Source organism: Pseudorasbora parva, chromosome 15 (genome assembly GCF_024679245.1).
Source record: "Pseudorasbora parva isolate DD20220531a chromosome 15, ASM2467924v1, whole genome shotgun sequence".
Classification (NCBI taxonomy): domain Eukaryota; kingdom Metazoa; phylum Chordata; class Actinopteri; order Cypriniformes; family Gobionidae; genus Pseudorasbora; species Pseudorasbora parva.
In genome coordinates this window covers 27,671,543-27,684,619 of record NC_090186.1, presented here as the reverse complement: position 1 = coordinate 27,684,619, position 13,077 = coordinate 27,671,543, and the positions used below count along the sequence as shown (strand labels likewise).

Genomic DNA, 13,077 nt, shown 5'->3' with positions numbered 1-13,077 from the left:
GATTGACTTTGAGCTAATGAGGTGTTTTTATTTGATCATTCCACCCAATGTACACTATTGTTTGGTTTGGTAAGATTTTTGATTGTGCTCAAGAAACATTTCTAAAAATTAACAATGCTGAAAACAGTTGTGCTGCTTAATATTTTTGTGGAAACCTTGACACCCCCCAACCCCCAACACACACACACTTTTTTCAATTATTCGATTAATAAAAAAGTTCAAAAGAACAGCATTTATTTTAAATAGAACTCTTTAGTAACATTATAAATGTCTTTACTGTCACTTTCGATCAATTTAATATCATCCTTGTAAAATATACACTATATTGCCAAAGGTTTATTGTCGTCTATATTGCCACATCCATGTATGGGCCTTGCTTTGTGCATTGGTGTCCACTTATGTTGGAACAGGAATGGGCAATTCCCAAACTATTCCCACAAAGTCGAGAGCATGAAATTGTCAAAAATGTCTTGGTATGCTTAAGTATTAAAAGTTCCTTTCACTGGAACTAAAACCATAAAAAACATAATAATCCCCCCTCCACAAAACTTTACACCCGGCACAATGCAGTCAGAATGCGGTACCGTTCTCTTGACAACTGCCAAACCCAGACTTGTCCATCTTATTGCCAGACAGAGAAGCCTGATTCGACACTCCAGAGGACACGTTTCCACTGCTCTAGAGTCCAGTGGCGGCATGCTTTTACACCACTGCATTCGACACTTGGATAGATGCAGCTGTTCGTCAATGAAAACCCATTCCATGAAGCTCTCTACGCACCCGCTTTGTAATTTTATGTGGCTCACCACTTCGTGGCTAAGTTGCTGTTGTTCCCAATTGCTTCCACTTTGTTATAATACCATTAACAGTTGACCGTGGAATATTTTGTAGTGAGGAAATTTCACAAATGGATCGCATAGATGGCAACTTATCACAGTACCACGCTTGAATTCACTAAACTCCTGAGAGCGACCCATTCTTTCACAAATGTTTTTAGAAGCAGTCTGCATGCCTAGGTGCTTGATTTTATATGCCTGTGCCCATGGAAGTGTTGAAAGAACTGAATTCAATGATTTGGAGGGGTGTCACAATACTTTTGGCAATATAGTGTATTATATTTAGGGGAAAAAAAATGTAATAATTTACTCACCCCTTAACATGTTCAAAACTTGTATGAATTTCTGATCACACTTTAAATTAGGGTCCAATTCTCACTATTAACTACACCTTTTGCTGCTTATTAATAGTTAGTAAGGTAGTTTTTTTAAGGATTAGGGGATGTAGAATATGTCATGCTGAAAACGGCATTATTATGTGCTTTATAAGGACTAATAAACAGCCAATATCCCAGTTAATAGTGAGAATTGGACCCCAAACAAAAAAATATTTCTTCTGCTACAAAAGAAAATATTTTGAAGAATGTCAATAATAGTTGATGGGCCCCATTGACTCTCATAGTATTTTTTTTCTATACTATGGAAGTCAATGGGGCTCATCAAATGTTTTGTTACCCATTTTCTCCCAAATATCTTCTTTTGTGAAGAAAGATATTCATAATGGTCTGGTATAAACTTATGGGTAAGTAAATGATGACAGAATTTCCATTTTGGGGTGAACTATTCCTGAGAGTGTATTTATAAATGTATAAAACGAATGCTAAATGAACTGAATGTGATCGTTTATGTACACAATCAAAAAGCATGTTAACCTTATCTTCCATCTCATCCTCGCTCTCGTCTAGGTCATCATTATGCAGACGCCAGTCATACTCCACATGCACATGGACATTGAACTTCCCCGTCTGCGCCTGAGTCAGCTGTAAATCACACAACAGAGAAGAACACATTGGAGAGGAATTAGCTTGGCTTGAACAGAATCTCAGGCAAGGCCAGGAACTCAAGATAAAAAATGCAGCACTTCAGAATTTCTGCCAGCAATACAAACTGCACACACGATAACAAATATACCCACCAGCTCCTCGCATTTTGAGTGTCTGAGACGCTGCGCTAGATCCAGTGGAGTCTCTCCTGCATCATTAGCTGCAAGAAAAACACATCAACTTTTTTTTCATTTTCAGAAATATATATTTTAACTACTTCTTAGTTTATTTAAACTTTAACTTGCAACATTAAACATATATAAGAATAAAAATACAGAATTTCTCTGCATTAAAGGGGCCATTAACTGGCTTTTTTATACTGTTGTTTGAGGTCAACTTATGACGTTTGCGTGGTTTTACTATTCAAATTCATCATAATGAATAAGTAATAGGCTAGTTTCTACCCTGGTTTTAAGCCTCTCTCCTGAATGCTCAGTTTTTATGGCCATGCTGCACTAAACACTTGGAAGTAAACGCCAACTGCTGTGAATGGTTTTGCATATTATAATGAGTTTCGACCCGTTAGTACACATCTGGCCTGTTGCACAAAGCTGGTTTCAGTTGATACCCAGGTAAGTTCGAGATTAGTTTGAGCAAACTCTGTTTTTTCAGGCTGAAGAAGGTGGATTGTTTTTTATCAGTGTTCAGCACCATAGTAACTTAGACTAACCTGCTCTGGAGCAGGTTTTATTTCTGGGTTAGAGATCGCAAACCCAAACTGGACCAATCAGCTGCAAGTAAAACCCAAACCCCTGTATCTCTCGTTCCAAAGTGTATAGTAAAAAAACTTTAGAGACATATTTGCTTGTCTTTTGGTCCTTATTATTTATTATATTTATATTAGGCAATTAATAATTACTTTTTATTCATATAATAATTATATTAATTGACAAGTAGCCTAATATTAATATAAATATAATTCATAATTCTTTAAAACAACGTGTATTCATTTGAGCTCTTTGTAAGTCTTTAATTATTAGGCATATTTCATGCATTGATATAGTCAGGTATTCTTTCAGCTGCCTTCTCAAACTTTTGCTGCAGCAGCATTTATTCCTGCTTTGTAAATGCATTTCATTTCATTTCAAGAATATTTTTATAATGATCTCTCTCTTCAGAAGAGAAGTGAATTATGCCGTCTCTCTCTTGTGAGAAGTTAATAAAAAATTAACACAGTGATTGGCTGTTTGAGAAAATATTGGGGGAAAAAAAGTTTGTCTGTGTCATGTTGGATGCAAGATTTATTCAATTGGGTCTGAAGGGAGGACCTCCCTTTTCCCCCCTTCCCCTACCCTGCTACACCCATAGACAGTAAAAGAAATGGACACAGCGACCCCATAGACTTCAACAGCAAATTAAGTCAATTAGAAGCACTCACTTCCTGATGGCTGAGCGAACTGCGCAGGCTCAGACTGAGCTTGACGACGTAGATGTGACGTAAGCAAACTGTCGGACAGTCGTAGGTCTTCTAGTAGTTGAGGAAAGTGAAATCTGAATCACGTTGTTTAAATGTTTTGTCCCGTTGCTTTTGGCTCACTATCGGCTTTTCCCCATTCTTCTCCCTTGACTTTATCAGACTTTATGTCTCCACGTGCCCCCGACTGTCTGATAGTAAAAGACAGTAAAAGATTGCTTCTGAGCATCTCCTCCTGTCTAAAACGGTAATTTCTCAACTGTGCGACAGAGTCGCGTTGGTTATGACGCAATCCTTAGCCTATTTTTACAAAAACAGCTTCTACGGGGCGATAGTGTAAGATACAAGGTAATGGAGCCTTTTATACATTGTTGTGTTTCTTTATAAATAAAAAATGGACAAATGGAGTCTTTAAACGCCTCAGATGTAAAGTTATTCACTGTCAAAGTGACTCAAAAATGAATGGGAGTCAATGGGATGCTAACAGCAGGTGATGGCTTGGTTAGCAATGGCCGTCCCTATGGTTGGTACGCTTTCCGAGTGCTAGATTACCCCCTTGGCTACACCATATACAGTGGTATAAATGCAACATCCCAGTATCAATAAAATAATTTAATATGCTGGAAACTGCCCAAACTGTCTGCAGGGTGCTAGAGCATATGAGTTACACACTTTCAAAAATTAATTTATAAAAAAAATAATCAAATACCGCCTAATTTTGGGGGGGGATTATTACAGTTTAGACATTCTACCTGTTAGCAGTGTTTAATGTGACTTTAAAGGGTTTCCTGTTAAATGACACCAACTTTTTTAACTTAAACCACTGTATGTGTATATGGGAGGCTTTTCAATTTGGTTAGGCAAAATCCAGGCGAAAATGGTAGCGTAGCAGAGTAATTACATGTAAATACCAAGCGGCAACTTCCCGCGATCTCTCTTAAGGCCTCTCGGAAGTAATTTAAACTGCAATTCCTCGACTGGCCACTAGGGACAGGCTCAAGAAGGAAGCAAAATCTTATTGAGCCCCATGTTAAAATGCCCAAATTTAAAGCAGAAAAAAACATGTTTACAGCCTGGTACAAATTGTGCTTTTGGCCTATAGGGCTTATTTTGACCTTCATGACAACTATGAGGGGGGTAAAAAAATGTATAAGTCATTCGTTTACATCATATAAAGCCTTAAAATTCTGCATAATTACTTTGAATGGTTACGTGGTTAATTGTGTCATCTAAGCTCCGCCCACATCCCGCCTTTTTGCCCCTTTTCTGTTAACTGGGCGTGACACGCGATGACTCGCTCGCAAGATGGCAACGCCCAGCTCGTCTCTACTTTAAGCTTCAGAACGGCTTATCGGAATCCTATGGGTGACGTCACAGACACTACGTCCATATTTTTTACAGTCTATGGTAAATACATTACTTTGTCTAAAACAAATTCCAAAGTGATGCATATCTCCAGAAGGTAGAGAAGCTTTCAAATGGTACCACATATGACGTCATAGCTCCTCCACAGACTTTTAAAGTATATACATGACATGTCATTACGGACCCTGTACAGGGTCCACAGAGTTCAAGTGGCTTAACCTACTCTGAAACTAAGAGTTTGTTCAGCTAGCTTCATGCAACAGGCCTGTGGGGAATTGTTTTAAAAAAACGTGCAATGTCCGCAACCGGAATGATTCGCCCATGCATGTTGGATCCAGAGTCCGATCCCAAATCGCAGGACAATGAACCAACAACACCTTAAATACACCGGATAATCCAGCCTGTGACAGTGTGGTAAAGTATCGTTCATTATGTTTAGTTGGACACGTACAAAATCAGTAGATATCAAATTATCTTTAACAATGCAATCACATATAAATACTTTTTTTACTAACATAAGTGTTGCACCATTCCTGTCAGATTCAATATAGGAGGCACAACAATTTTAATCTCATTCTGTCTGGAAATCCTGATTGGTCTTGATTGGTCCAAATCTTGATTGGTCTTGTTTTCAAAAGAATCTGCGGTGAAATGAAGCGAACAAAAGCGCAATGTTTTACCCACTTGAGCTAAAACTAAAAAATTGAACCGTGAAATTCCTAATATTGGAAACCGAAGGAAGCTTATGCAGCAACTGTGTTCTTCCACAACCAGGCACTGCACGCTAGTTTGTAATCTTCAATGGTGTGTTTATTGCTTGGTAGCTCGAGCCGGTTTCGCTCAACGTAGGCCTATGTTATCTATGTTACATGTCATGTGTGAATCGGTGGGCGGGGCTAAAGAATTAGTAGTTGGTCTTCTTCTGTTGAGGCGACGTCACAAGGAGGCAAATTCGCAGATCCCTAATTTGTATAGCCAGCTGTTAATAAAAGCTATTCTTTGACTAACAACAAGGACGTTTTCAGCTCTGAAACGATTCAGTACAGGATATTATTATATTACAAATTACTAATATGTTGTCTGGCTATCACCAGACCAAGCTCAATTTAAAATTTAACACTGGTCTGGGGAGTCTGCTCTGTATTTTCTACTGCACAAGAGGCATGATCAACTGGCATTATTCAAAAAACTCTTTACGCAATTGGATAGCCCTTCAACCAATTTTATATATCAAAAGCTCAAGGAAAAGTTGATTTCTCAAATCATGACCCCTTTAAAACAAATTCTATAAAAATATTTTGTTTTTTTTAAATGCATTTTTTGTGTATATGAACTCTTACTAATGGTGACAGATGCTTTTCCCCGCAGTAGCAGCTTCATACATTCACTGTTGTCAGTCAAGCAGCAGTAGTGCAGTACTGTGCTTCCTTTGGCAGTCTGCTTGTCTAAATTCCCACTGCATACACAAACACATGCACACACATATTGGACATGTAAAATGTCTTCAAAAAATGTAAAAACCATGTGTTATTAGTATTAATACTTTTAGCTGTAGCACAGAGCATCAGCAGAGCACCTGTTCTGTACAAGGAAGTCCACAATATGGAGTGAGTTCCGGTCCACCATTCGTACCGCTAGATGTAGCGCTGTCTCACCTGGTTCCTGTAAGTAAGAGGCAGAATTATACATAAAAAGAACCGGCTTATATTCATTTGTTCATGAATTGGAATACACATGTGGTATTGGATGCTGTTTTTGTGTGCAGCCTGTCAGGGGAACTCAAGAGAAACACAAAGCACAACGACTCCAACCTGCAACTCACATGTTGGTTAGTCTGCTGAATGGTCTCCATCAGGTCCAATCCTTCAGCGTATACCTGGATCAAAGAGAAGATGTCCCGGGACTTTACAGCGTCACACAGAGCATTCAGTCGGGCTGCGTTATCTGCATACTTCCGCTGAGCAAAACGTTTCTCTGTGTATTTGGCTGTGATGAAGTCTTTTCGCACTTGCCTGAAGGACAATTGAGAGAGAAAACATGTGATGTGTATAAAATGTGAACTGTAGTGACCTTTTTTTAAATGCGCAGTGCTTTTTGCAGAAATGTGGGATTCACAATATAATTTAAAACTTAAAATAAAAAGAACATTTTTGAATATCAAAATAATGATATGTTATTACAGTAAAACATGTATACAAAATAGCTGTCAATGAAACAAATCTGTTGCTCACATGTCACTAGAAGGGTTGGGTTTGGGTATCTCTGCTGACAGGTTTGCCTCCATGATTTCATTGAATCCAGCATTGCCTATGCTGTTAGCAAGCTGCAACACATTTAATACTATATCACAACCTGCATGTTTGCAATTTCTGCCAAACAAGCTACCAAGATGTCACAAGAATGTACCAAGAGTTCAGATGTGCCCAAGACATCCAGTGTCAGAGACTGTATTCTGGAGTAGTGGACCCCCATTTCCCGATGGATTCCAGAGCATTCTATGCAAATCAACACACCCAGGTTTGTGGAGAGCCATGTTGGATCTGCAGTGACAACAAGTGAAAATTTGAGGTATCATCAAAACGTTGATCTAAATAACAATAAAACAAGTTCTACTGGGATGACTAATGTTTATACAATGTACAAAGAGAAGTTGAAAGGCCAGATGGAAAACAGGAAGCACAGGGTGTGATTTTCATTTAAAAAAGCTGTACGAGCTGATGCAGTAATCCCAGCCTTGTAAAATGTGTCTTTTAGTTTGTGAAATCCTAATTGAGCCAGGTTTCTCCTCTATTCTGACCCCTGAAGGAGTTTTGGTCTGTCGCCTTTGGCTTTTGGCTTGCTCAGTTAGGGACACTATTTTCAACTATACTACACATTTTCAACTATATTACCGATCTATATTATATAATAGTTATATACGCTGCCGTTCAAAACTTTAACCACTAGGTTACATCACTCCTATATTGCTTACCGGAAGCTCCACAGTCACAGCACACATCATTGCCACTCATCTTCTTCACTTCTCCTACAATGGCCTTAGTCAGCTCCCGTACGATGTTGTTCTCACACTCGTTCTGATCATCCTTAAAGGCGTTGTTCAGGGCCTCCTCTTTACTATTCTGGAGCACAGACACCCATCTGAAATAGAGGGATACAGTCAGATGAAAAGATAGAGGTGATGGACATAATATTTACATTCTCACATGATATTCACATATCATGTAAGAGTGTGTGTGTGTGTGTGTGTGTGTGTGTGTGTGTGTGTGTGTGTGTGTGTGTGTGTGTGTGTGTGTGTGTGTGTGTGTGTGTGTGTGTGTGTGTGTGTGTGTGTGTTTGTACAAAATCTCTGTCATTTAAAATCATAATATGAGCACACACACTCACATTTGACACTCTGCCTCGTCCTCTGCCTGGAAGTGATACGTTCTGTCATCTAGAAGATGAAGAGCACAGAAAGCAAATAAAGATGACCTACCAACCATATGAGCCATGACAGACTCTGAGAATACAGGCTCTGGATTTATGACTGTCCTGTGCTGTGAACTGTGCTTGTTGTAAAAGTATATTACGTGATATAAGATCAAAGCATTTTTTCTCCTCTGGGTTACGCTTGACTTGGCAGGTTAAGAGGTTCAGGTTTGCTGGCGGTGTGTTGGCCTGCAAGAAAACGAGAGAAATAGAAAATATATACAGTGGGGAAAATAAGTATTTGAACACCCTGCTATTTTGCAAGTTCTCCCATTTAGAAATCATGGAGGGATCTGAAATTGTCATCGTAGGTGCATGTCCACTGTGAGAGACATAATCTAAATTTTAAAAATCCAGAAATCACAATCTATGATACAGCTGCAAATAAGTATTTGAACACCTGAGAAAATCAATGTTAATATTTGGTACAGTAGCCTTTGTTTGCAATTACAGAGGTCAAACGTTTCCTGTAGTTTTTCACCAGGTTTGCACACACTGCAGGACGGATTTTGGTCCACTCCTTCACACAGATCTTCTCTAGATCAGTCAGGTTTCTGGCCTGTCGCTGAGAGAAACAGAGTTTCAGCTCCCTTCAAAGATTCTCTATTGGGTTTAGGTCTGGAGACTGGCTAGGCCACGGCAGAACCTTGATATGCTTCTTACAGAGCCACTCCTTGTTCGGGCTAAAATTTCCGAGCCCGGAGCCCTCCCCGGACAGCACGCTAAATACGTATAATCTTTACTCGATTTAATTGATGTAAGTGTGAACTTGTGAATTTAGGATAATAAATGGAGTGGAGGTGGACATTTTAAAGGCAGACTAACAGCTCTTTGAGGGTCAGAATTCTAGCTGATAGACAGGTGTTCAAATACTTATTTGCAGCTGTATCATACAAATAAATAGTTTAAAAAAATCATATATTGTGATTTTTGGATTTTGTTTTTTAGATTATGTCTCACGTTGGACATGCACCTACGATGACAATTTCAGACCCCTCCATGATTTCCAAGTGGGAGAACTTGCAAAATAGCAGGGTATTCAAATACTTATTTTCCTTAGCAGGGTATTCAAATACTTATTTATATATATTAGGGCTGTCAATCGATTAAAAATTTAATCACGATTAATCTCATATTGTCGTGAGTAAACTAAAGATTAATCGCAATTTAATTGCATATTTTTATCAGTTCTAAATATACCTTAAATTAATATGTTTCAAGTTTTTAAAAGTCTAATCAACATAGGTATGGACAAATATGCATGATTTATGCAATTGTACATTTATTATTAGTGAAACCATAATCAGAGCATGAAGACTAGACATGTATCAAAGGTCATAGATGTTTTTCAAAGAACTAGTTCATGTCTCTTAAGCCTAAGCTTAAAAATTCAGAATAAGCTGTGATTTCTCTTATTTTAAGAATATAAATAAAGGGAGTTTTTACACTTGCAGTTTAGTTCATAACAGGGCACAGCTCGTATGAAACTTTGGTCATGTGAAAGCTGTCATGCGGACCTGGGAGCGCACCAGTAGCACACCATACCTGGAGGAGGTCCATATTCCACGAGTAGGAATATAGTATGGCCCCTTTAAGAGATGCGTTCCCTTCCCTATTGAAATGCTGGTAGGTTATTTTGTGTGTGTGCGCGCTGAACAGTGAGAGAAACATGGGAGTGCTCTTGTTCAGAAAAGTAACCTGTCTGTGTATTCATTTTAGCCGATTGTAATGTATTTAGTTCAATAAAACACGTACTGTATATCTTAATTAGTGCTAATGATTTACCTCTGATATTAGCGAGAGTGAGCTTTATTCGTGCATCGCACGCGGACTGCAGAGAATGTGCTCAGTGTAAAAACACACTTTTCTTTCGACCTGGAGTCTAATAAAAGTTCAGCAGAAAATATGGTAGCTTATATAGGCTATAACTGCACTTGTTTCAGAGTAATGTACTGGCCACATTACTCATTACTGGCCAAATACAGGCCACGGATCAAACAGAAAATGTGCGCTGTGTTAATCGCGTTACAGTTTTTCTCAGTCGCTTTGGTACATTTCTTAGATCAGAATTGAAATTCTCAAAACTACTTGTTCAATTCTCACATCATTGTGCCACTTGTGCACATCAAAAAGCAGTTTCTCATTTCTTTGAACAAGTTGTAAATGCTTTGGTACATCCATGCAAATGATTATGTACAATTCTCTGTTGTTTCCTAAATTATCAGTTGCTTCTGTCATGTTGATCAAAATGTATTATATTGGGTCTCTGTTGAATAGTCTCACCCCCCACAACATTAAGGCATTAGTTCATAGCAAAATGGTTGAACAAGTTATCATAATATGTCAAGAATATTTATACATTTCCATTAGACATTCACATTTCTGGTTTAGTTTTTTTTCTTTGTGCTATGCAGTGTAGTCTTTTTTTCTTTCTGGTATCACGATGACATGGTCTGTCAACAAATGACAGAACAAACAGTAAAAGCGAAAATTCCAGTTTCTTGCAATCAAACTCCAACATGTACTAAGATGTAACCTACAATTTAAAATAATTGTCATCAAAACTTTAGCCATAGTTTCCATCAGAACATCCCTCCAAAGTAAACTGTTATACTGACAACATGACTAAACAATTTGACTGTCTCATCCGTACACAATGACACAAGGACTTGTCATTCTGATGGCACTGACATGTTCATTGACACAGATATTTACTTTTGAGAGATGAACTAAGGATTTTGAGTGAGAGAGTGGCTTTTGCAGGTTATCCACGGTGTTTTGCTATTTATATATATATATATATATATATATATATATATGTATATATATATATATATATATATATATATATATATATATATATATTACATAATTATATTTAATATTTATAAAAATTATATACATTTTAATATTAAATATATTTACAGATAGATAGATAGATAGATAGATAGATAGATAGATAGATAGATAGATAGATAGATAGATAGATAGATAGATAGATAGATAGATAGATAGATAGATAGATAGATAGACAGACAGACAGACAGACAGACAGACAGACAGACAGACAGATAGATAGATAGATAGATAGATAGATAGATAGATAGATAGATAGATAGATAGATAGATAGATAGATAGATAGATAGATAGATAGATAGATAGATAGATAGATAGATAGATAGATAGATAGATAGATAGATAGAAAGATAGATAGATTCTGATCTGCATCTAGTTATTTTAATACAACTGTATTTACAATTTAGTGGTATAACTTGAAATTGTTCTTTTCCAACACATTCTTGTTCTAAAACTCATCTGTGCCTGTTTTGTTCCCCTACCGTGCCATGAGAAATAGTCAATAATCCATTTTTTACAGAGCATTTCCTTTTCTGCCAAACCTTCCTCAGTCTGTAAATAGAAAATAATTTATCACACAAATTTTACAGAACATTCAAAGCCCTAAAAAAAGTTGTGCAGAACTTATAATGCATGTGAATATCATTAAAGCAGCAGACGAACTCACCCCTCACTGCGTTTGAGAAGTATCCCAGAGCGCTCGGTGCCGTGAGCTTTATTGCCCTGCAGTTGGTGAAGACTGTAGCCAGCATTCTGCTTTGACTGAAGATCCTTTCACCACACACACACACACACACACACACACACACACACACACACACACACACACACACACACACACACACACACACACACACACACACACACACACACACACACACAAACAAAACAACAAGAGTGACCACAGAAATTAAGCAATCTTCCTATCAATCATAGTTTCCAATAATTTGGAACTGGCTCACCTCCTTACACTCTGACTGCAGGGCAGATTTAAGAATATCTCTCAGCTGCATCAGCTGTTTCCGTTCTGCATCTTGTGTCTGTTTGTTCTGCAATTCACACACAAACAATAACAAAAATAAGAAATAAACTATTTTGGCTGAAACAAAAATATACACCTTCAAATGAGCAGACAGTAATATAAAAAAACGCACTGCGGTCAAGTCCGTGGCAAGTTTTTCCATGAAAGGTTTTAGATTTTCCACAACTTTTAACCCGTCCTGAAAGAAACTGTGGATAAATGGGAAAAATTATGTTAAAAAAATGGGATATATAGGCCTGGTTTCACAGACAGGACTTCGATTAAGCCAGTATTAGGCCTTGGTTCAATTGAGACATTTAAGTAGCTTTTATAAACCTGCATTAGAAAAAACATTGCTGGTTTATACTTAAAACAAAATGGCACTGACAAAGTTTAAGATATATTGGTGCAAGTCGCTTTCAGTTAAGACAGCTCAAACAGGCATTTTAGTCTGGGACTAGGCTTAAGCCTTGTCTGTGAAACCGGTCAATAATATTATATAATTTATAAATAAACATACTTGCACTGGGCATGAAAGTATTTGATGAGGTTTTGAAGCAGGTCAACCCCCTTCTTGACTTTAATTTCATTCACTTTAATGAGATACTGCAAAACAAAGCATGTCAAACACTTCAGCACAAAACAATCATTTCAACTGCTTTCTATCAGACCATTAGCTATATTCAAATTTTATTTGGTACAAAACTAACTAAACTATCTTTATATTATTTCATTAGCTCCTTTTTTACAAGATCTGGTGTAAGTTGACCTACTGTAACTATCTAGGATTGTTAATCAATAGTTTATGTGTTTAACTCATCCTTTTAAGTCATTATGAGGGCCAGAGCACCGATGGTGTGAGGACCCTATTGTAATTGCTATCATTCTTCTTCTCTAAAATGAATCATATTTTTGAAGGCCTAAACATACTCGAAAACTCATGAAACTTTGCACACGTGTCAGAAGTGGCGAAAATTTACGTCTGATATGGGATTCAGAATTAGGTGTGGCAAAATGGCTCGATAGCACCACCTATAAAATTTCAATTAAATGCCATTTGCTATGTTACTTTT

General features: G+C 37.5%; 1 protein-coding gene across 1 annotated transcript in view; it reads right to left on the bottom strand.

The window, feature by feature from the left end:
* asap2b (ArfGAP with SH3 domain, ankyrin repeat and PH domain 2b) overlaps positions 1-13,077 on the bottom strand; it is a 48,901-nt gene that overhangs the window by 7,099 nt on the left and 28,725 nt on the right. Inside the window, exons 7-21 of the mRNA XM_067417546.1 lie at positions 12,525-12,610; positions 12,138-12,213; positions 11,946-12,032; positions 11,651-11,754; positions 11,466-11,535; positions 8,228-8,315; positions 8,043-8,091; positions 7,630-7,796; positions 7,065-7,198; positions 6,890-6,981; positions 6,481-6,670; positions 6,235-6,320; positions 5,999-6,114; positions 1,972-2,039; positions 1,709-1,816 (exon numbers count right to left, since the gene is read on the bottom strand). Of these exons, the coding sequence (XP_067273647.1) occupies positions 1,709-1,816; positions 1,972-2,039; positions 5,999-6,114; positions 6,235-6,320; positions 6,481-6,670; positions 6,890-6,981; positions 7,065-7,198; positions 7,630-7,796; positions 8,043-8,091; positions 8,228-8,315; positions 11,466-11,535; positions 11,651-11,754; positions 11,946-12,032; positions 12,138-12,213; positions 12,525-12,610 (1,521 nt within the window). The remainder of the gene's footprint in view (positions 1-1,708; positions 1,817-1,971; positions 2,040-5,998; positions 6,115-6,234; positions 6,321-6,480; positions 6,671-6,889; positions 6,982-7,064; positions 7,199-7,629; positions 7,797-8,042; positions 8,092-8,227; positions 8,316-11,465; positions 11,536-11,650; positions 11,755-11,945; positions 12,033-12,137; positions 12,214-12,524; positions 12,611-13,077) is intronic.